The following is a 23,799-nucleotide window of genomic DNA, read 5'->3' as shown; positions in this document are numbered from 1 at the left end:
CGGAAGCCAACTCTTCAGACAAAGATTAGACTGGACTATGGGACATAAAATGATACTCGTGAAGAGTGTGCTTCTTAGCTCAAGTAGATATGTGAGATTAAATGGGCAGCTCCTGTCCAGAGGTGAGATGAGAAGGCAGAGAGGGTCAGGAGCTGGTTGAATGGACAGGGGAAATCCGAGGTGGAAAGGAGGAGTGTGCTGTCACAGTACAGGGAGAGCAACTAAGGTCACGTAACAATGTATGTATAAATTTTTGTATAAGAGATTAACTTGAATTGTAAACTTTCACTTAAAGCACAACAATAAAAAAAAATAATAATTAAAAAAAAAAAAAGAGCCAGACCTTTCTAAACATTAAGGTCTTACATCAGGTGGGACCCCTGGAATGTGGTTTAGATATATTTTGGAAATGTTTGGATATTTTTGGTAGAAATATGGTGAGGAATGGTGGGAGGAGTATATTAAATCTGACTTTTACAAATAGAAGGTGTTTATGGGAAGGCCTACCATCTTCTTCACTTTTCTTTTCAATTAAAGTCCTAAAAAAAAAAAAATGGACGTCAAGTCGATTCTGACTCGTAGCGACCCTATAGGACGGAGTAGAACTGCTGCATAGGGTTTCCAAAGAGCGGCTGGTGGATTCAAACTGCCGACCTTTTGGTTGTCAGCTAAGCTCTTAACCACTGCACCACCAGGGCTCCAATTAAAGCCCTGCTAATTGGTAATGTGAATTACCAGATTGTTAACAAAGTTGAAATTTATCATCAGAGATAATTCATCCAAAAGTGATGCTGTCGGACCTGTATCAAGCAGGCTGGGTCTCACTTCACCCTCTGCTTCTCATGTGTTAGGTAACCTTGCCTTGGGCAAGTTCCTTCACTTGTCAGTTTCTTGGTTTATAAAAAGGGGGCAGTGAAAACCAGTTGTAGGAGTGTATTGATAATGCAACAAGATGTGGATATTAGACACTTAGTATAGTGCCTTGTGTATACTAAGTACTCGCTGATATGATCGTTATTGTTTTTATTATTGTTACTGCTTTCTTTGATGGTGTTCTTCTACATATGTGTGTGGTTGGAGGGACAGGGCCGTCCTGTGAGTTGGGACCTGATCCCTTCACATATGAGTAGCCTGAGGTCTGGCTGCCTGAAGTGCAGGGAGAAGGTTTGAATGGGAATAAAACCAATTGCCATTGAGTTGATTCCAACTCATGGCAACCCCATGTACCTCAGAGTAGAACTGTGTTCCACAAGGTCTTCAATGGCTGATGTTTTTAAAGTAGATCACCAGGTCTTTCTTCTGAGGTGCCTCTGGGTGGACTTGAACCTTCAACCTTTTGGTTAGCAGCTGAGTGCCTTCACCATTTGGAACACCCAAGGACTCCTTGAATAGGAATAAACCCATTGCCCATTGCCATAGAGTTGATTCCAACTTATAGCGACCCTATAGGACAGAGTAGAACTGCCCCACAGGGTTTCCAAGGAGTGTCCGGTGGACTCGAACGGCCAACCTTTTGGTTAGCAGCCATAGCTTTTAACCACTGCTCCACCAGGGGACATTCACTCAGTGGTAACTGAGGGTAACAGTAAAAATAAAGAAAGTTTGGGTTTTATAGCCCATTGTTTTTTACATCGTGATTCCAACTAAGCAACTCTTGGAGAAGGTGTAGCATATTAATCATAACCATTCTCAGCTCCATTTTGAGGATGGGGACTCTGCTATTGTTGTATCTGAACTGTAGCTTTCTTGTTTGGATTTCCTAAAGGCCTGACATGCATCACTTTGGTCATTAAAAACAACCTAATAAAACATATTGGTACAATCCAACCGACACGCATGTGACACTAAAGCAAATCATGTGCTCATCTGAAGCTGCTGTCTCACACCTGTAAAATGGAGATGACAATTTCTACTGCATAAAGCAGGTAGGAAATTGTCTATCACACAGGGAAAACAATCAATAAATGAGATCTATTGTTAATATTTAAAAAATTTGTTTTGATTATTCTAGTTTTTGCCATTTCACATATTTTCAGAATAAACTTGTCAATTTCTAAAAAAAAAAGAATCCTTCTGGATTTTGATTGGGATTGTGTTGAATCTATAGATAATCTGGAAGATAATTGATATCGTAACACTATCGAGTCTCCCAATCCATGAATCTACTCTCTCCCCATATATTTAGGTCTTTTTTATTTCTCTCATCTATGTTTTATAGCTTTCCACATGCAAATCTTCTACATACTTTGTTAGATTTCTGTCTAAATATTTTATGTTTTTGAGCTATTGCAGTGTTACTTTAAAATTTTTAATCTCCAATTGTTCCTTGTTAGTATGGGGAAATACAGCTGATTTTTGTATATTTACCTTATATCCTGTGACCTTGCTAAACTTGCTTCCTTGTTGAAGTTGGCTTTTTGTAGATTTATTGAGATTTTGTACATAGAAAATCATGCCCACTGCAAATAAAGGTTGTTTTACTTTTTCTTTTCTAAAATAAACAGACAAACAAAACATATTATATTGGTTGGAAGGAAATACACCAGAATAATAATGGTCCTATATACGTTAAAACACTGTTCTGTTCTGAGGATGGGAGGCTGTTGGTGATGGCAGCTGCCCAGGGGGTCCACCCAGGAGAATGGGCGAACTATAATTGAGCATGGAATGGTTGGAGTCAAGATGCATGAGATAATAAGAGCAGAGGTTATTGCTGATATTCTCCAAGCCTGCCTACTGACCCTGGTGGAGTAAGTTGCTGAGGCAAACCAGGCAGCACCTCCTTTATGCAAAACCACTGTGCTCTCAGAGCCCACTTCCTCAGGTTGGCTTGACAGTTGATAGCCTTTATCCAGAGCCAGGCAGCCACCAGAGCAAGCCTGAAACCTGTAGTAATCTCAACAAATGTCACTTGATGCCTTATTTTCTAGCACCAGTAGTTCAGGGTTGTAGTGGAAATAAGGGGGATGGGATAGAACTGTGACCAGGTGGAAATGAGAACGTAAGAAAGGTTACTGCTTTGTTTATTGTGAAGCATTCAAACATTGATTTTCTTCCCCCCAGTGGAGTAAAAACATCTTTCTCCTTTTGTTGGAAGGAGCCCTGGTGGTGCCCTGGTTAAGTCCTCGCCTGCTAACTGAAAGGTCGGCGGTTTGAACCCGCCAACCACTCCATGGAAGAAAGAGGGAAGGAGGGGTGGTGACATGACAAACCTTGAGTGGTAACAGCGTGACTACCCTGTGTCCTCCCCCCGAGCGTCTCTTCTGTAGACGCGTCTCAGACATTGTGGTAGAGAGATGGTTCCTCTTCACGTCTGCTCCTGGCACCACGGAAGCCTCGAACAGTGCAAAAGTTTTCATGTTTTAATCAGAAATCTGGCATACAACATGTAGAGGATCTGCACATGGATCCAAAAAGGGTAAAGTGACCAGAACCTGTGCAAGTCCCATGTAAACATTGGGTAATATATTTCTAATGATAAAAATCTCTGCTTCTCTCCATCTCCAGTTTTAAGGGCCACAAACAGGGGGAAATAGTTGCAGTTTTATAATTGGAGAAACTGAGGCACAAAGAGGGGCTCACAGTTAGTTCTGAGCTATGGAAGCAGCTGCTGACTTTGAGCAGTGATAGAGCCCACAAGTATTCAGGCCTATACTTCACACCAGGTGTTCTGTTAGAACTTTATTATTTTAAAAAATTTTTTTATTGTACATTAGGTGAAAAATTTTATTGTATATTAGAGCAAATCAGTTTCCCATTTGATAGTTTGTATATAAAGTGTTCTGTGACATTAGTTTCATGCCCCACGATGTGTCAGCACTCTCCCCATTTCTGTCCTAGTTTTCCCGTTTCCTTTCGTCCTGATTTTCTGCCCCTTCCTGCCTTCTTAGCTTTGCTTTTGGACATATGTTACCCTTTTGATCTCACAGAATTGATTGTTCTATGGAGCTCGTTCCTCTTGGGTGTTATTGTTTATTTTATGGGCTTGTCTATGGTTTGGCTGAAAGGCAGTCTCTGGGAATGGCTTCAGTTCCAGTTCAGAAGGGTGTCTTAGGGCCACAGGCTCAGGGGTTCCTCCAGTCTCTGCCAGACCAGTAAGTCTGGTCTTTTTTGTGAGTTTGATTTTTTGTTCTACAGTTTTTCTCCCGGTCTGTCTAGGACCCTCTGTTGCAATCCCAGTCAGAGCGACTGAAGTGGTAGTCAGGCACCATTTAGCTCTTCTGCTCTTGGGGTCGTGTAGGCTATGCTGCATATGGTCCACGAGTCCTTTGGACTAGTTGCTCCCTTGAGTCTTTGGTTTTCTTCACTCTCCTTTGGTCCAGACGGTAAGAGCCAATAGTAGTATTTTAGGTGGCCGCTCTGTTGGACTTTAAATGTATTATCTCATTTCATCCAAACAGCAGTGCTGTGAAGTGGCAACTATCATGACTCCACTTTACAGATGAAAAAACAGAGGCTTAAAGAATTTAAGTAAATGGTTTAAGGTGACACAACTAGTAAGTGGCTAACTCTGGAGTCATTCCCAGGTAGTCCAACTCCGGACGCACCTTAACCACTATGCTATACTGCCTTGTTCACTTCCCCAAATCAAAGTCACCTTAGTCTACTATTTCTGGCACTAAATTCCCTGCTTGCTGCCCTCTGGTCCTTTCTGGAAGCTGGCTCAAGCCCTTGCTGAATGGAGGAGTATTCCTCCCATATAGTAGGGAACACTGAGGCATGGTAAGCCTTTGGGGTTGCTTTCAGATTATTTTAGCAATGACCACTCACTCTTCAGAACCTTTCAGATGACCTACCCTGGCTTATGTGTCCACTGTGCTGGCCACGCACACACAAGCCTTCCTAAGAACGGCAGGCACTTGGCAGCTCTTGCTGCCCCTTGCACCACCCAAGCTATTCACAGTCTGGCCTCTTTAAGAGAGAGGAATGTGGTAGCAGTTACTTTGCAAGCAGCTCAGCCTGATTACAGGGTGAGGTGCTGATGCTGTCCAGAAGGTGCTTCTGGGTAGCCCATTTACAGTACTCAGAACTCGGGGTACACTTGTCCTGTGTGCTTTCAGGTAATAACATTTGCCATGCTCTTTAACAGATGTGGAGAGAGTATTATCAAACTGTGGCACCCTGGAAACCCTCTTGCAAAAAACCCGCTTCTAGTTCTGCACACTGGGGTTTTCCTTTTTGGCAAGTAGGTAGACGTGTACTGTGTTAAAGAGAAAACGTAAAACCAAACCAGTTACCAACGAGTTGATTCTGACTCATGGCAACCCCATGTGTGTCAGAGTAGAACTGTGCTCCATAGGGTTTTCAATGGCTGATTTTTCAGAAGTAGATTGCCAGGCTTTTCGTCCAAGGTGCCTCTGGGTAGACTCGAATTTCCAACATTTTGGTTAGCAGGAAGCATGTTAGTGTTAAGGAAAGAATTTCAAAAATAGAGAGGTGGGACTTAAAAGGGGGGTTAGGGGATTAGACGTAAGACATTTCCCTTCTGATTCTGTCACTTGTTTGTCCTTAGAAAGTTACCCGACTTTGCTTCCATATCCTCTCTGTATCTGTGTCGATTTGGGGAAGAAAATGCATCACTATCCTCAGAGAAAATATGGGTCTGATACAGGCTAGAGACCTGGTGTGTTTGTATTTTCAAATCTTGGGGTGGGGGGTAGGGAATTAGCTGTGACTCTGAAGGGTCCCTTTGGCCTCACAACATGTAGATCATCTTTCTTTCCTGTTGCCTTTCTTGATGCTCTTTTTCCTGGTGTTGAGCTGGATATAGAGGAACTTGTCTTAGATGATGTGAAAAGTGTTTACAAGCACCCAGCTCCCTTGATCTCCACATTCTTTCCTGCAGAGGCGCTTGGGTCTGGCAGGCTGACGGGCAGTGGTTAAGGACAGGTGTTCTGAGTCAGACTGCCTGGGTTTGAATCCTGCCTCTGTCACCTACTGGCTGAGGGACTGCGGCAAGTCATTGAACTCTCTAAGCCTCAGTTTCCACACCTATAAAATGGGGATCATAAGCGTGGCTGCCTCATAACAGGGTTGTTATGAGGATTCGATGGTGTTTTTAAGTCCAGTGCCTGGGCAAGGTATACTCTCAATAAATGTTTGATGACAACAGCTTAATAGCTGGAGAAATTCACTCCCTGTTATCCAGGTGAGAAAACTAGAACGCAGGAAGGAGAAAGCAGTTTCTCCAGGTGTGCCCGTGAGGAATGTCTGAATTACAGGTACTTGCCTCACGGTAAGCTCCTGGAGGACAGGGACCATCTTAGTATGCATTTTGATGTTCCTTTTTGCCTCTCAGTGATTTGCACATACATAGTATGCATTCAGGAAATGTTTCGTTAATTAAATTGATGTTCATAATGGTACTGGCTCATATTAACCCATTGCCATCAAGCTGATTCCAAATCATAGTGACCCTGTAGGACAGAGTAGAACTATTCCATAGGGTTTCCAAGGCTGTAATCTTGATGAAAGCAGACTGCCACATCTGTCTCCCGTGGAGTGTCTGGTGGATTCGAACTGCTAACTTTTGGTTAACAGATGAATGCTTAACCACTGCACCACCAAGGCTGCACTTAGAGTTATGTACGTTGTTGTCCTTAGGTGCCGTCAAGTCGGTTCTGACTCATAACAACCCTATATACAACAGAACGAAACACTGCCTGGTCCTGCACCATTCTCACAATCGTTGTTATGCTTGAGCTCATTGTTGCAGCCACTGTGCAATGCATCTCATTGAGTTATGTATAGGACTATGTTTTTAAGGGAGTCAGTATTATCTTTGTAGCTTTCAAGGCTTTTTTTAGTGTTTATAAAAATTACTTTGAGAGCTTTAAACCTAGAATCTAAACAAATGCCGTTAAAATCTCCACTCTGCTAGCTTTCACGTTCGTATGTAGAAAAGACTCAGATAAGCACGTTAGCCTTGTAGGGTACTCTCAATGTCCAGAAAGGCCAAAAGTAGCCAGTTCACTTGAAGGGATCCTAAGGTGGAAATGGACCATTAGCAGTCTCGCTGTCTTATGAGAAGGAAGAACTTTTTTCTGGACAGGTGCTCCTTTCAGCAGAGCACAGAACAAACTTTCAGAAGACCTGGTCTCAGGCCCTACCTCTGCTACCCAAGTCTTGGGCAAGGAATTACTGTCTAAGTCTTAGTTTGTTTAACTGAAACTGAGATCATTATATTTCGCACCTGTCTCACAGGGTCATTAAAAAAAAAAGCAAACCAAACCGTTGCTGTCAAGTCAATTCCGATTCATAGGGACCCTGTAGGACAGAGTAGAACTGCCCCATACAGTTTCCAGGGAGCGGCTGGTGGATTCAAACTGCCGACCTTTTCGTTAGCAGCCTGAGTTCTTAACCACTTTGCCACCAGGACTTCATACAGGGTCTTTAGAAGGATCAAAAAGAAATTGCATGAGTAAACTTTCTGATAAGCATTGTTTATGTGGACAATAAAAAACATCACTCTCTGTCAACGACATCCAACTCAAATGCCATCTCTTCTATCAAGATTTCTCTGGTTTCTCCAGCTTTAAATATTATCTCCTGCCTCTGAAATCCCACGGCAATTTACTTACACCTCTCTTTTGATCCTTAAATAATTCTATTTTGTATTATTTTTTATACCCATGTCTTAGGCAACTGGAGGGCAGAATCCATGTCTATACCATAATTATATTCTCCATTACAGTACCTCTCTTGAGAAAATCCTGTCATTATTTTAAAATAAATTATAATAATTATTTCAACATTATTATTATCAGAGCAGTTCATAACAGTGGGCTTGTAAGTGCTCAATAAATATTTGTTTTTATTCAGGTTTATTGAGGTATAATTTGCATATAGTAAAATTCACTCTCTTCAAGTGTATATTTCTATAGATTTTGACAAATGCACGCAGTTGCATAACTACCACCACAGTCACCCTCTAAAATTCTCTTGTGCCCTTTTGTTGTTAATCCCTTCCTCCACTTCTAACCCCTGGCAACCACTGATTTGTTTTCTGTCTCTGTAGTTTTGCTTTTTCTTGAATGTCATATAAATGGAACCATGGAGTCCGCAGTCTTTTGGGTCTAGCTTCTTTCACTTAGCATAATACATTTGAGATTCATCCATGTTGTGTATCAATTCTTTACCTGTTATTACTGAGTACTATTCCGTTGTATGGATGGACCACAGCTGGTTTATCCATTCACAAGTTGATGGACATTAGGTTGTTTCTGACTTTTGGTGATTACGAATAAAGCTGCTGTAAGCATTTGCATAGAGGTTTTTGTGTGAACGTAAATTTTCATTTCTCTTGGGTAAATACCTGTTAGTGGGATTGCTGTGTCCGATGGTAAATATTTAAGTTTATAAGAAACTGCCAGACTGTTTTCCCAAGTGACTGTTCCATTTTGCATTCTCATCAGCAATGTATGAGAGTTCCAGTTGCTCTGTATTCTGACCAACACCTGTCATTGTCAGGTTTTTTTTAAGCCATTCTAATAGATATGTAGTAGTGTCTCACTGTGGTTTTAATTTGCACTTCCCTAATGACAAACAACAGAGTAGAACCTCCCCAAAGGATTTCCGAGGCTGTAATCTTTGCAGAAGCAGACTGCTACATCTTTCTCCCATGGTGTGGCTAGTGGGCCCAAACTACGGACCGAACTACCAGTTAGTAGCCAAGCACTTAACCACTGCACCACCAGGGATCGCTATGAGTAGGAATTGACTCAACAGAAGTGGGTTTTTTGGTTGTTGCTAATGACAAATGAAATCGAACACCTCTTTTATGTGCTTATTTACCACCCATATATCTTCTTTGGTGAAACCTCAAATCTTTTGATAATTTTTAATCAAGTTGTCTGAGAGTTCTTTGTTTATTCTGGATACAAATCCTTTATTGGATAAGTGTTTTGCAAGTATTTTCTCCCAGTCTATGGCTTGTCTTTTTATTCTCTCCAATAATATCTTTTACAGAGCAGCCGTTTTAAATTTTAATGATCAAATTTGTGTGTTTTTTCTTTTGTGGCACCTGATCTTTTATGGATTGTACTTCGGTGTCATATCTAAAATATTTTGCTTAAGTCAAGGTCACAGAGATTTTCTCCTCTGTTGTCTTCTAGAAGTTTTATAGTTTTAGGTTTTACATTTAGATCTATGATCTATTTTGAATTAATTTCTGTGTATGATGTGAGGTACAGGTCAGGGTTCATTTTTTTGCATATGGATGACAGCTGTTCCAGCAGCATTTGGTGAAAAGACTATCCCTTTTCCATTAAATCATTTTTGCACTTTTATCAAAAATCAGTTGACCATATATGTGTCAGTATATTTGTGGACTCTCTTCTGTCCCATTAATCTATGTGTCTATTTTTTTGCCATCCTATGCTATCTTGATTACTGTAGCTTTCTAGTAAGTCTTGAAATAAAGTCATATGAGTTCTCCAGTTTTGTCCTTCTTTTCAAAATGGTGTTGATTATTCTAATTTCTTTGCCTTTCGATAGAAATTTTCGAATCAACTTGTTGACTTCTATTAAAAAAAAAAAAACTTTCTGGGATTTTGATTGGCATTACTTTGAATTTATAGATCAGTTTGGGGAGAATTAACATCTTAACAAAAAGAATCTTTCAATCCATGGACATGATGCCTCTCTTTCTTTATTTAGATCTTTCATTTGTTTCATCAGTGTTTCGTAGTTTTTAGCTTATAGATCTTGCACACACTTTGTTATATTTATATCTAAATATATTATGTATTTTGGGGGGCTATTATTCAATAAGTATTTGTTGAATTAATAAATAAACAGTGCCAACCTTCTTGTCAAATTTGTCTTGATTCTGTAACCACATACAAGATGGTAGAGTAAGATTGGCAAATTCATCAAAGCCTTTTGTTATAGACAGGCCAGTGGTGAAGCTAAGAGGCCTGAGTATAACTCTATACCAGTTGCTGTTGAGTCAACCCCGTCTCGTGGCAACTCCACATGTGTCAGAGTAGAACCATGCTCCATAGGGTTTCAATGGCTGATTTTTCTAAAGTGCCTCACCAGGCCTGTCTTCCAACGAGCTTCTGGATGCACTCAAACCTCCAACCTTTCAGTTAGCAGGCAAGCGCATTAGCTATCTGCACCACCCAGGGATTCCGTGTATAACTCTAGGAGGCAGAAAATCTAGGCTTCGTTCTGACACTCTCCCTGCCAGGTTCTTTAGCCCTGGACTGCTTTCTCCTCCCTGACCAGGATCTGGTTGCTAACACAAGTTGTACGTTGAGTTAAGTCTCTGCCTTTCAGGGAGTCTGGGAGGAGCTGGCTTTCTGTGTGGATGCAATCAATGGTTGCCTCCCTTGCATGATTTGAAGGTTTTGAGTAGCCTGTTTGACCACCCATTTCTCTCATTGGCCTCCTGTGGCTTAGATGACCTCTTTCACACCCTTCCTTTGAGTAAGGCACTATATTTCCATAAGACCCTTATTCAGATAATCTTCCCTGGGAGGGATACTCTGGCAACTTAGGAAGGAAGATACTAGCATTCCTTCTGTCCAGTGAGCATGCACTAACAGAGCACCTACCCTGTGCGAGGTAGTTCGAGCACATCCAAGGTGAAAATGGCATCCCTGCCTTTAGGGGGTTTGTAATAATAGGAAATTAGGTTATCACAGTCAATTTTGTTTGCAAGTAGGGATTTCAGGGTAGGTCTGAAGAAAGAGTGCTGCTTGGGTCGTTCATTTTAGTGGAGGAACCTGACATCAAGGGAGGCTTAAGGCGGTATGAAAGCGAAAGAGAGTTGCAGAAGGGGCAATAGGGTAATGGTAATCAACTCCACCTACTGTACACCTCCCTTTTTGTCTTGAGAGCATAGTGAAAGGGCTCACAAACTTGACACTGAGAGATCCTGCATAGTATTTATAAATAACAATACCTTGGGGCTATATACTACTATGCAATTTATACATCATTTTTGTATAACTTCATTTAATCTGGGCAACAGCTTTACTTTATGTGGTAACCCATTGCCACTGAGTCGATTCTGACTCATAGCGACCCTAAAGGACAGAGTAGAACTGCCCCCATAGGGTCTTCAAGGCTGTAAATCTTTACGGAAGCAGACTGCTACATCTTTCTCCCTCGGAAAAGCTGGTGGGTTCGAAACCGCTGACCTTTTGGTTACCAGCTGAGTGCTTAACCACTGCACAACCAGGACTCCTTGCTTTATGCGGTAAAACCCGTTTAAAAAAAAACAAACAAAACTTGTTGCCATTGAGTCGATTCCGACTCATAGCGACCCTATCGGACAGAGTAGAACTGCCCCATAGGGTTTCCAAGGAGCAGCTGGTGGATTCAAACTGCCGATCTTTTGGTTGGCAGCTGAGCTCCTAACCACTATGCCACCAGGGCTCCACTTTATGTGGTAGGTGGTATTAATTAGGGTGACCTGGTGACACAGTGGTTAAGAGCTCGGCTGCCAACCAAAAGGTCGGCAGTTCAAATCCACCAGCTGCTCCTTGGAAACTCCATGGGACAGTTCTACTCTGTCCTATAGAGTCACTATGAGTCAAAATTGACTAAACGGCAATGGGTGTGGTTTTTGGTAACTGCTCTAATTGGAGCCCTGGTGGCACGGTGGTTAAGCGCTCAGCTGTTAACCAAAAGGTCGATGGTTTGAACCCACCAGCACTCTGCAGGAGAAAGATGTGACAGTCTGCTTCCGTAAAGATTTACAGCCTTGGAAATCCTATGAGGAAGTTCTACCCTGTCCTATAGGGTTGCTATGAGTTGGAATCGACTCAATGGCAGTGGGTTTTTTAAATTGCTCTAATAAAGAACTCCAAAATACAGTTTTATTTCTCACTCACATCATAGATGAGTGAGTGAGTGTAAATCGGTGGGGAGGAGGAGAGGTTTATGCTTCACAAAGTCATCCAGGAACTCAAGTTTCTTCCCTCATGTGGTCCCATTCTCCTCTTGGTTCTAGGAAATCAGGGGGAAAAAATGAGAGGATTTTGGGGAAGGTCTTATGACTAAGGCCTTGCCATAGTGCACATTCTTCTACTCATTCAGTCACATGGCCACACCTAACCACAAGGGCAACTGGAAAATATTGCCAGGTGGTGCCCACAGGAAGAGTAGAATCAGATATTGGTAGGCACTGGCAGTCTGCTATAGTAGCACGTGTTTCCTTCATTTTACACACGGAGAAACTGAGGTATAGCGTGGTTAAGGGACTTATAGAACACACAGCTACTAAGTATAAGAGTTAGGATTTTAGTTCAGGTCTTCAGATAGAATGAGAAAAATGATAATAATAATAAAAAACCAAACCCATTGCCATTCAGTCGATCTCCACTCGTAACGACCTTATAGGACAGAGTAGAACTGCTCCGTACGGTTTCCAAGGAGTACCTAGTGGATTTGAACTGCCGACCTTTTGGTTAGCAACTGTAGCTCTTAACCACTATGCCACCAGGGTTTCCAATAATAATAGTATCTAACAGTTGTGTTCATGGGGGGAGGGTGTATATTAAATAGGGTAATGCACACAGAGGTCTTAGTAAATCCAGGTTCCCTTCCTAGCCCTGGGCTCTACTACACAGCCTTATAAATAGCCAAGTACCTTTCCTGGGGACTGTGGGCAGCAGAGTGATTGCATAAGCCAGCAGCCGGGGTTCCCCATCAGCGGAGTCTGGGGAAGGGGACTGAATAGACTAGTGGCTGAGTGGTGCACCCTCTGCACACGCATAAGATTGTGCCCAGCCAGGGCCAAACAGGCTGCACTCTTTCTATCCACTGCCTTTTGAACATCCACAGCTCTTTTAAAATAGCTCTTTTCCAGGAGACAGGTGCTGCCTCTTCTGTATGTCTCCAGAGACGGCCCCCTGAGTCAGGCTCAGCACCCTGGCCAGGGATGGGAAAATTCTCTAGCCAGTACCTGTTCCCTCAGGAGTCTTTGTGGGCCCAAGCAACTTTTAAAAGATTAATTTTAATTTAATTGTTTTGAAAGCTCTAACATGAATGAATAAGTAAATCGGCATCCATATGTATAATTTATAGGTTAGACTTTTAAAATAGCTCTTTTCGTCTGCATGGTAGAGTTGTATGGATAGAAACCATTCTATGACTGACATTTCTATGACACAAGAAAAAATATGAAAGACTTCTCACCTGAGTGGGGTAAGGTTTCCCTGTCTGGAGAAGTTCTGTGTGAGAAGCTGCTGCTTTCATCAATTTCTCGAGTGAGGAAATTGAGACAGAGGCTGAGTTAGAGCTTTCTTAAGAGATTTCAAGATTCGTAGAGATTTGCAGGAGCTTGGACCCTGTTGCCACTGCCCATCCCTTCTCCCACCACAGTCCAACAAAAGACGAAGAGATGGCTGGGATGTGTGGTTGAGGCAGCAGGAGCACAAGTGATAAAGTCAGGACATTGGCGCCCAGCCTGAGTCCACGGCATTACTGCTACGTGCCACATTGCCAGCCCCTTCGCCATCTTGACTTCCAAATTGACCTTCAAATACTGTGTCCTCTGCAGAAACCACTCTTATCCTCTTAAGGAGCAGCACACTGCATTTCTCAGAATAAATGCCTCATTCATTTATTCAATGGAAATTTTCTTAGCTCCATTTCATGTACCAGACATTATGCTGGGTGATTTGGATAAAAATGATGAATAAGGATATCCCTGACCTCAAGTGACTTACAGTCTATTGGGAGAGAGAGAGAAATAGATTATTGCTGCACAGTAATAGTAATTGTATATATTATTATCTATACAATAATTGTATAGATTATTATTTGATGAAGATGAGGACTGAGTGTTACAGAAACACGGAAGAACCCCACTCCTCGGGATGGGGGTGGAGGTGGGGTGATATCTTAAAAGAAGTGAAGGCTAAGCTGAGTTCTGAAGAATAATAAATTATCCAGAAAAAGAAGAAGGGTTTTCTGGGCTTAGGGAACAGCATGTGCAAAGGCCTTCGGCCCAGGGAGACACAGAGACTTGAATGGAACTTCTTACAGATGAAATGTAGAATTGGGAAAGTTGGGAAGAGATGGAGACAGTGCTCAAGTAGAATATAGACCATGAAGGGCTTTGTCCGTGATTCATTATGCTTTAAACTTCATTCTGAAATAGAGAAGAGCTATTAAAGTATGGAAGTGACATTATCATATTTGTATTCTAGGGTGATCTTTCTGACTGCAGTATAGAGTGTGCTTTGGGGCAGTAGGCAAAAGAGCAAATTTGGATGCAAATACACCAGCAGGAGACCACCAAGCTTGAGATGATGGTGGCTAGAAGTTGGGGAGAACAGTGGAGATGGAGAAGAGTAGAGATCTGAGAGGCATTGAATTGATGAGAGAGATGCTGGGAGGGAAGATAGGGGTAGAGCATGACCCCAGGTAGTGGCTTGGGCCACTTGGCTATTGGTGGACAGGGAACATGACAAGAAGGACTGGCACAAGGATGGTGATAGGTTTAATTGGGAGCCGTGTTGAGTGTGAGGGGCCTGTGAATGTTCAGAAGGCAGTGGATAGAAAGGGTGGGAGTTCAGGAGATAGATTTGGAAGTCATTAACATGGGCTGGTAATTCAAGTCATGGGAGTGAAGGAGAAGTGTGTGTGGGAAAAGTGTGTAAACAGAGGAAGAAACGGAAGAGCCCCAGGATAGAATTCTGGGGGAACATCACACTTCAAGGGACAGGTAGAGGAAGATTATCCTCTGAACCAGGCCAAGGAAGAAAGGACGGAGTTAGGAAGAGAACAAGAAGTGTATCCTGAAAGACAGGGGAAATGATTTCAGGAAATTTTTGGGATGGCCAACAGAGCCTAATGCTGCTGAGAAGTCAGTGTGGGGCCTGAAAAGCATCTATTGTTTTAAGCAACAAGGAAGGAAAGTGTCAGTGACCTTTGGTGAGAATAGTTTCATGAAGTGATGGGAGAAGCCAGATATCAATGAATTGGGTATGAAGATGAGGAAGCTACCCTGAATATAGTAAATATACTGTATATATTTTTACCGTGGATGCAGAGGGCTGGGGTCATTATACTTCTCAGTTTATCATCATCATTATCCAGGCAAGGCCCCTCTGTTGGTTGGTTGGTTGGTTGATGTTGATTGATGGATTGATTTCCTTTCATCCCCATTTCCCTTTTCCATTCCTTTCCCTACACCTAGAGGTAACCGTTTTAAGTTTTCCTTTTGTTTGTAATGTATATTGTTTGATACGCATGTATTTTTTAATTATGTAAATGGTGTATAATAGATTTGATTCCATTTCTTATTTTATCTAGCACTATCCTCCAATGCTACCATGTGTCCTTCACGTGTACATCCACCACATTTTACCTGTCCATCCCCCAGAGTTGGACACAAAGGTTATCTCCACCTCCCTACCACCAAAATCAGTGAACATCCTTATAGACCTGCGTGAGAATTTCTTTGGAGCAGAGTTGCAGCTACTTAATTTGTCTGAGTCCTGGCAGACTGCGCTCCAGAATGGCTAGGCCAGTCCACACTCCCACCAGCAGTACAGGAGGGTTCTGTACTCCGTATCACCATCTACACCTTGTATTATCCAGCTTGCTAATTTTTACTTGTGATGTATCCTTGTTTTACTCTGCATTTGTCTGCTAACTAATAAGCTCAAGTATTTCTTCATAGGGTTTTAGCTTTTTGGGCTTCCTCGTCTGTAAATTGCCCCCTCATGTCCTTGGCAACTTTGTCAAGAAGTTTGACTCTGAAAGGAAGGAGAGAAAATGAAAGTGAAGAGTTTTATTTTATTTAAGATGAGGAAGACTTGAGCATGTAAAAATGAGGATGGGAGAGAGAAAAAAATCAAAGTTTATCTTCCTCCCAAGATTTGAGAGATTGGCAGAAGGAAGGACTGTGAGGAACTGGCCTCACTTGGTAATGGCAATGAGAATGGGGGGTGGGGGAATGGGGCTGAGGGAGAGGAACCTGTGCATTGGTCATCACTGGCCTTCCCTGAGCCCCTTTGACTCCCTCCTCCACTGGGCATAGAGGCAGTGGACAATCCATGGGGTAGATAAGAGGGCAACGGTGACCTCACTCAGATTCTAAGAAAAGGCTATATATTGTGCTTCTAAGTGCTTGAAAATTGTAATTGTTTTAAATTGCAGGAGGAGGGGAGAGAGGTCCAAATTTCAATCTATGGGATGTGGCACAATAAAGTTCTAGAGGCATATAACATGACAGTGGAGGTGGGTGAGGGGACATGTGGACCCTCTTGGTTAGAGCAGAGAGTTAGTTTAAGGAAGAGTATGATTTCAGCACCAGATTGTGCAGGCTTTTGGATTCCAGACTGTGCAGTCGAGAGAGTCATTGAAAGCTTACAGAGTAGGGGTGTGTCATTATGAGAGAGGTTGTGTAGGATGGATTGAAGGGACTGAGCATGAATGGAGATGGACCATTATTCAAGTCCAGGTGGGAAGTGATAAGGGCCTGAAGTGAAGTGGAAGCTTTCGAACATAAAGGAATGGCTAATGAAACAGACATTACAGAGGCATAATTTACTGGCCTTGGTGATGAACAAATGTTGAATAAGTGTTCAATACATGTAAATGGGATAACCGAATGAGTGAAAGCATGCATCAAGGAATATGGTGGGATAGAGGGGTTTAAAGAGGCTCCAGAGTTTGAGCTTAAGTCTCTAGGAGGATGGTAATATTTATCATGCACCTACTATGTCCCAGGCACAGTACTAGGCACTAGAATACAATGATGAATTAGACAGATATGGCTGCCTTCAAGGAGCCTATAGTTTAGGCAGGATATGGGAAAAAAGGAAAGTAAACTGAGGTTCACCTTTTTTGGCAAGGACATCGTAGATGGAGCTGTGTCCTTCATATTGCATCATGTCAGCAGGCACATAAAATCTCAGTGCTACTAAGATTCATCAGTAAATCCAGGTGCTGAGACCTTGATTCCTCCATTGTAAAATTCCCCCTCAACCTATTATCTAGAGGTTTTGTTATTTGACAGTCTTTTTCTGAACAATTATTTCATTAGAAATATCATTTCAGTGATTATTTCAAATCATTTATTTCAACCTATGCTTGACCACCTTCAGTGTTGAAGCCTGACCACCTCCCTGGGCAGTTTTCATCAGAGAAGAGAAAGGTTACTATGAGTGTTCTAGAAAAGCCCTCCTGGAAGAAGAGAAATTGGGCATTCTTTTTCATTCAAATACCATAGAATGTTACTTACTCCGAGAGAGGAGGCCAATGGCTATCTCGATTGGAAGAGATAAGAAGAGGTGGGACTGGATAGCAGTAGCTTTTTGTAAATGTAGATATTGAGCCCAAAAATCCCAATAGAGGATACTCTTTGAAAAGCGTGTATATTAAGGGTATCATCCCTTCTTTCTCCTTTAATCATTCCAGTGACCATTTGCCTCTGTGCTGGATGTGAGGTGCTGATCGTCTGTGGTTAAGATAGTGGGCTGATGGGCCAATCCCTATATCAGAGCTGAGCAGCACCTGTTCCCCAACCAAATCCCTGTAAGAGCTGCCAGAACTGTGAACCCACCCTGCTCCTCCTCCATTCCAGCAGCTGCAGCATAACTGGAGCTAGTTCTCAGCAGAAGATTTTTCCATGATGAGGGTGGACAAGTTGTGACATGTGGGCCTGAATTCCCTGCCTGGTGACGTAAACTGGAGCAGAAGGGTCTGGGCAAGGCCTCACCAAATGGTAGTGACCTAGGCTGACCAGGATATTGCAAAAGCATGGGAATCCTTGATGGGAGCAACCACAGATAGGAACTTGGGGACTTCAAGAACCAGAAACCACACCCTGACACTGATTTAGTAGCCAGGCCAGGTCATAACGGGAACTGCAGAGCGTGGAAAAGCAGAGTGTGCCATGGGGAGGGGAAGCAGCTTGGTTCAGGCACTGCTTGTTGTGTCTACCTGCTGGAAGTGTCACTCACACGTTATATGCTTAACTGGGCCTCCCCATTTCCCCATGGTCCTGACACTTTCCTGCTGTGCTGTCATGGGAGCCATGTACTCAGTCTTAGCCATGTTGAGTCTGAGCTGTACTGTGTAGGTAGAGGGAGATGCCAGGCTAGAGCTTGGGGATGGGAAGAAGGATAGGGCTGGAGATAGATTTAGAGTAATCTGCACTGGGCATCTCTTTAGTTCTCACTATGTTTTAGTGAGTGTGTGTGCGTGTGTGTGTATTTATGTATTTGACTCTTCTTTAACGGGTCTGTGAATATGCAATGAGACTGTACTCAGAAGGAGTGGAGGGAGTTCCCTTTTTGGTAAATGCATTGGCAGCAAAGTTACCAGGAAACTTCAGGATTTAGTCTCCTGACCTAGGTGACCATAGTACCAAACTATGTTAAAAGCAGGTGTGCGGTAGTGTAAGGAAACGGGACACACCAGAAAGCAGGTGAGAGGTCAAACCTTACAGCCAGAGAGAAAACAAAAATCGAGTAGGCCTGACTTCTCTGTTTAAGGGAAGCAGTGCCCAAGCTGCTGTAACAGCCAGCACCTGTGGCCTGGCTAAGGCAAAGGACAGCATCATCCTGTATTTTTCCCCATTTCCCACTGCTGAAGTAGACCTTTGTGCTTTGTTGCGTCTCACATTTGTGTGGCCCAGGAAAGGGGAGAGAGAGCTGTTTACTTTGTTAGATGGATGTAGGGCGGAGGGGAAGAAGAAGAGCCTGGTTTTCTGCTCGCCCAGCATGACTCCGTGGGGAGGATACTTGTGGTGAGAACTGATGTGTCCTAGCTAGGGCTCCTGCTGCACCCTGCAGCAGGGAGAGGAGCTGCTGTGGGTGCCACTTCCTCAGTTCCTCACCGCCCCGGATTAACTGGGCACAGCACATGAGCTTGAGATTCCGAGGCCTAACACCTGATCTCAGAAGCGGATGGGTTCCTGGGCACGCTGTGAAGGGTAGAGCTGGGATTGCATCAGTGATACTGTGAAATCCATTTACTAGGCAGGCATTCCTTCTGAGAGTGAGCGCTCTGTAGGATCAGATGAGCTTTTCAGTACTGAGTTGTGGGCAGGTCTTCTAGGGACCCACCCTTATCAAAATGTAACCTGCGTTCAGGGAGGGACAGAAGCCTTCTGGGTGAGGGACTGGGAGAACCTCGTACTGGTGGTGGCTGCCTCTGGACCATATATTTGGAGACAGAACTGTTCAGCTGGTAGACAGGGTGGGCGAGGAAGCCACACAGACTAGAAAAGACCCATCTATACTTTCATAAGGGTCTGGTGGGTTAAGAAAGGGATTTCATGGGGGCTTGAGAGCGAAATGGGGAACAGGGGGATGGGAGCTTTGATGTGGAAGACAGACAAGGAACTACTTCTTATGCCTTTTTTCTGAGGATAGGTTTGCTGGCGGGGGGGTGGGAGTCTAGGGTCTAATTTTAGCCCTTTACTTGCAGCCTTCCATGATTCATGGAGGGTCACTTCAAATACATAGACATATATATCACTGAATACGTGACCAGGCCACCTCATCTCCAAGTTCCCTTCAGGTATCAATTTAAATGTTATTTCCATCACCCCCTACTTGGTAAGGTGTCCCCACCATAAGTCCCAACATAAGTTATTCATTTCAGTCATGGTTATTCCTCTGTGCAGTCTCTGTGGTTAACATGCTCAGCTGCTAATCAGAAGATTGGCACTTCAAGTCCACCCAAAGGTGCCTCAGAAGAAAAGCCTGGCAATCTACTTCTGAAAAATCAACCATTGAAAATCCTGTGGAGCACAGTTCTACTCTGACACGCACAGGGATTGACTCAACAGCAATTGGTTTACTGGTTGAGTTTCTTTATAGCCAGGCCTTTGAAGGGCCGTTATGACAGTAATGGAAATAGAAGTAGGTGACACTGGGAAAACGCTGAATTGAATTTGATGTCAGCCACATGTTTTCTTTTTTCCATTTGTAGCTTTCCTGTTTCCTTATTTTCTTTTCTTTGCCTTTCACGCCTTATTTTCCAAGAGCTTTCTTGCTGCTAAGCACAGCTGGCCCATTCCCCCATCCCTTCTGATGGAGTGTCATCTGGGTGAACCTGGCTGGGTAGCAGGATGCAGGATCCTCATCCTAGTCTCTAAATTTTGTTTCCTTGGTGTTTGTTTTCAGGGACCAGACCCTTCTGAGAAAACTGGAGCTGTATATTTAGACACACATGTATACATTTTCACATTCCTGGCGGAGCTGCTGTCTGGCTGCTGCCTTCTCTGAGCTGTGGTCGCAGGAGGGATGGCATTTTTAAGCACAATGAATTGCTGTCAGCCACTGCTTGTCGGCACCCGGGGCCATCAATCTTGTCTTGCACGCTGAGCCTGCTGGTCGGCCTGCTCAGGCTCTTCTTTCTGGGGCAGACTTATTTACGGAGTTGCAGCAAAAGTAATCTCACTCCCCCAGCCCCGTGCCCTGGGCCTCCCTCAGCCACTCTTAAAAATAGCCCAGGACGCAGAGGGAGAGCCAGGGTCCAGTTACCTCCCTTGCTGGATCTGATCTCACCTCACTGCCTGCGTCTGGCAGCTTGGCCCTTCTCTGGGGATGCTGGACAGGCGTGCAGCTGGCGGGAGGTGGTCAGCCTGTCAAACCCTCTCTGGCTCAGAGCTCTGAGTGAGGAGTGGTTTCCCTGAAGGGAAGGAGGGGAAAGGTATGGCAGGTGGGAGACACTTCAGAGCTATCTTTGCCCCGCTAGCCCTAGAAGTAGTGTGTCTGTTTGTGGAAGAGGACAGGGTGTCCAAAGGGAGAAGGGTGTTGGGCACAGCCCTGGCATTGTGGGGCATGCCATGTTCAGGGTGACAACTGTCTTCCCCACCTTACCCCATCTCTTTCCCCAAGCGGCAAAAGCTTTGCAAAGCCCGAGCAGCTGGGCATTGCCCTCTGTTTCCATGTGCGATGTTCTCCTCCTGCCTGCTTTCCTAAATCCGTCCAGTTTGGCCTTTGGTCCCAGCTGCAGCAGTAATTCCCTAGATGACCTTGGGGAGGCCTCATCCTGTATTAGGGTTTCTTTTTTTCCCTTGTGCAGTTAGGGTGGATAATTCTGACTCATTCTTACTTCAAAGGGATGTGGTGAGATTGATTTGTCAGATTGAGGAAAAAGAGTCTAAAGTGATTCTGTGTCTGAAAACAAGGGCTGTAGCACTATAATTACACTTGAATTGGTGTGTGCGTACTTGGGTGTGTGTGCATTGAGGTGCACGTGTGCGTGGGGGGGTTGCATGTTTTAGATGGGTGGGTGGGAGTATGTTTCTGTGTGTTGAAGTGTGTGTGGTGCATAAGTGTATGTATTGGAAGCATGTGTGTGTGGTGTGTATGTTTGTGTGTATTAGAGGCATGTGCGTGTGTTTGTATGTATTGGAGGTGTGTACACGTGTGTGTGAGAATGTTGCATGTGTACGGTGTGCGTGTGTGCACACATAGATAGGGTGGTTCCTCTCACAGCTCGCCTGTTGTTGAGACTCTTGTCATGTGTCTGACTCACTGTTTCCCCCCACCACCCTCCTTAATCTCATTGCTATGAATGCTCTGGGCTTCTGTTCAGTCTTACAGACTTGACCTTGGGGTGCTTTAAGCTCCCTGGAGGGATGATTGAATGGCAGGTACAGATGAGTAAATTAAGGCTGAAGGAAAGCTAGTCATTTTCCGAAGGAAGGTATTCAAGGCCTAGCCCGGCCTCTCTCGCCTGCTCTCCCACTTTCCCCCCTGCCCCTGCCCCACCCTCTGGTTACCTTGTACTTCTTTTGTTTTCTGTTACCTTGTGTGTCTTAAGGTTCCTAAATCTTGCCAGGTTCTTTCTCACCTTCAGAACTTTGCCCCATTTCCTTTGTTTGGATTCTTTTCCATTTCCATCTGTCTCTTTGTGGGATACCGTCAATCTTCTTTCAGGTACCAGCTTAAACGTCCCTTCTCCTGACACCCCGGTTCCCACCATGAGTCTCCAACCTTCCTTACCTTGTTCTTTCCCAGTGGTGGCACACGTCACACCTTACTGTAATTGCTAGTTTAGCTGTCGGTCTCCCCTGCCAGAGTGTCATCTCCATGAGGTCAGGGCCCTTCCTCTCCTACTCATAATTGCTTAGCACAATGCCTGCCACCTAGTTGGGGCTGAATACATATTTGAATTACTCATGAATGAATGAATGAGCAAAAATGATGAATGAATGGCCGAGGGAGGACTCAGTGCTCCTGATGCCCATGTTCATTGGCAGAGATACCCAAGGCACAGCACCGTTGTCTACGAGATTCCCTCACCACCCACCCCCGCTCAGTACCGTCGTGCTGATGGCCTTGATTGGGGCAACAGGCTGCTCTGGGCTTCTTGTTCTGTCCTGGGATTCAACAGGAGACCTTGTCTGAGAACCTGGCCACACTTCAGAAAAGGCAGAAACAAGAGCTCAGCTTTCTGAATATTTGCTGCTGGGAAAGAACTCGAAGGGCTCCTGGGCAGCCTCTGTGAGGTGTAAACTTCCCAGGCACAGTTCCAGGGCTGGTAATGTCAGTGGCATCTCTAAGCTTGCATTCATTTCTCCTCACTGATTCCTGTTGGAGTCACTGATTCCTGACTCACAGCTTCTCCCTTCTCTTTCCCTGTCCCCAGTGTCCCCTCTCCAGGTTGGGTCTTGGCCCCCTTCTGCTGGGCAGGGGGCTGCTCTTCCCAACGCACACACCCACCAGTCTTTAACTCCCAGGAGAGCCGTCCCCTCTGTATGCCCTCAGTGGTGGCAGCGGGTTTGGAGGAAGCAGCTCGCTGCGACGGACGTCTCCACCTGCTGGCTCTCCTGACCCTTGCTGCCTGCAGCTTTCCGTCCCCGCCGCCACTGCCGCCCTTACTGTTGTTGTTGCTGCTGCTGCTGCTGTTGCTGCTGCAATATTTTATAACACATGGCCCAGAGACCCCGGGTGGGGAGCATGCCCAGGCAGATGACACAGTGTGCTGCTTCCAGAAAGATCTCCTTCTGTCAGATGCTCCGAATAAGTTTCCCCTGAGAAAAAGTGCGAGGAGGTGGGGAGCTAACCCTCTGACTGTGTTGCTCTCTCCCCAGGGACCCTTCCATGAAGACTGAGGCAGACAGAGCTGCTGAGAGCCTGCTGACATGACATCGGCCACAGAGTTTGAAAGCGTGCCACCGTACAGCCGGATCAATGCCCGCTGGGATGCCCCGGACAGTGAGCTGGATAATGACAACAGCTCAGCCAGGGTTTTTGAGAGGTCCCGGATCAAGGCCTTGGCAGGTACCGTTTGGGGCCAAGGACATGGCACAGGGGTTAGGGGAGCCGTTCTTACAATCTGGAGGTCCACACCCCTCCCACCTATGGCGAATCCTGTGTGTTGGTGTAAGCCCTGGCAGGGCTCTGATGCAGATGTGTTTGCGTGGCTCGTAGAGGCCGGGGCCCTTGGGAATGCAGGCTCAGGCAGCCTCTGCTCCTGGCATCCCCCAGTTCCTATCGGGGACTACTAAATGACCGTGGCCAAAGTCAGAAGTAATAGAAAATCTGGGTAAAGGAGTGGCTGAGGGGGCTGATCAGCATGGTAGAGGTGCGCAGGGCCTCATTGTGTGCCCCCCTTCCTGCTTGGTCCTGAATGGAGGGAGCATCGTCCTCTCTGTGGTCTCAAAAGAAAAGAATGATTTGGGATGAAATTAAGAACAGATAACATAATAGATAACATCTTCCCTGTACCCCCTCAGGAAGGAGAATTTTCTGGACTAAACCGCTCATCCTTGAACTGGAATTAGATTTTTACTTAGCAGGTTCATAATGGATTTCAGGGTCTGTGTGTGTGTGTGTGTGTGTGTGTGTGTGTGTGTGTGTGTGTGTG

General features: G+C 44.5%; 1 protein-coding gene across 1 annotated transcript in view; it reads left to right on the top strand.

The window, feature by feature from the left end:
• SPTB (spectrin beta, erythrocytic) overlaps positions 1 to 23,799 on the top strand; it is a 126,748-nt gene that overhangs the window by 24,034 nt on the left and 78,915 nt on the right. The window contains exon 3 of the mRNA XM_004370951.2: positions 23,024 to 23,213. Coding sequence (XP_004371008.1) covers positions 23,075 to 23,213 — 139 coding nt within the window. The 5' untranslated portion in view covers positions 23,024 to 23,074. The remainder of the gene's footprint in view (positions 1 to 23,023; positions 23,214 to 23,799) is intronic.

The sequence above is a fragment of the Trichechus manatus genome, unplaced genomic scaffold (assembly GCF_000243295.1).
Source record: "Trichechus manatus latirostris isolate Lorelei unplaced genomic scaffold, TriManLat1.0 scaffold00010, whole genome shotgun sequence".
NCBI lineage: Eukaryota > Metazoa > Chordata > Mammalia > Sirenia > Trichechidae > Trichechus > Trichechus manatus.
This window is presented reverse-complemented; position numbering and strand designations above follow the sequence as displayed.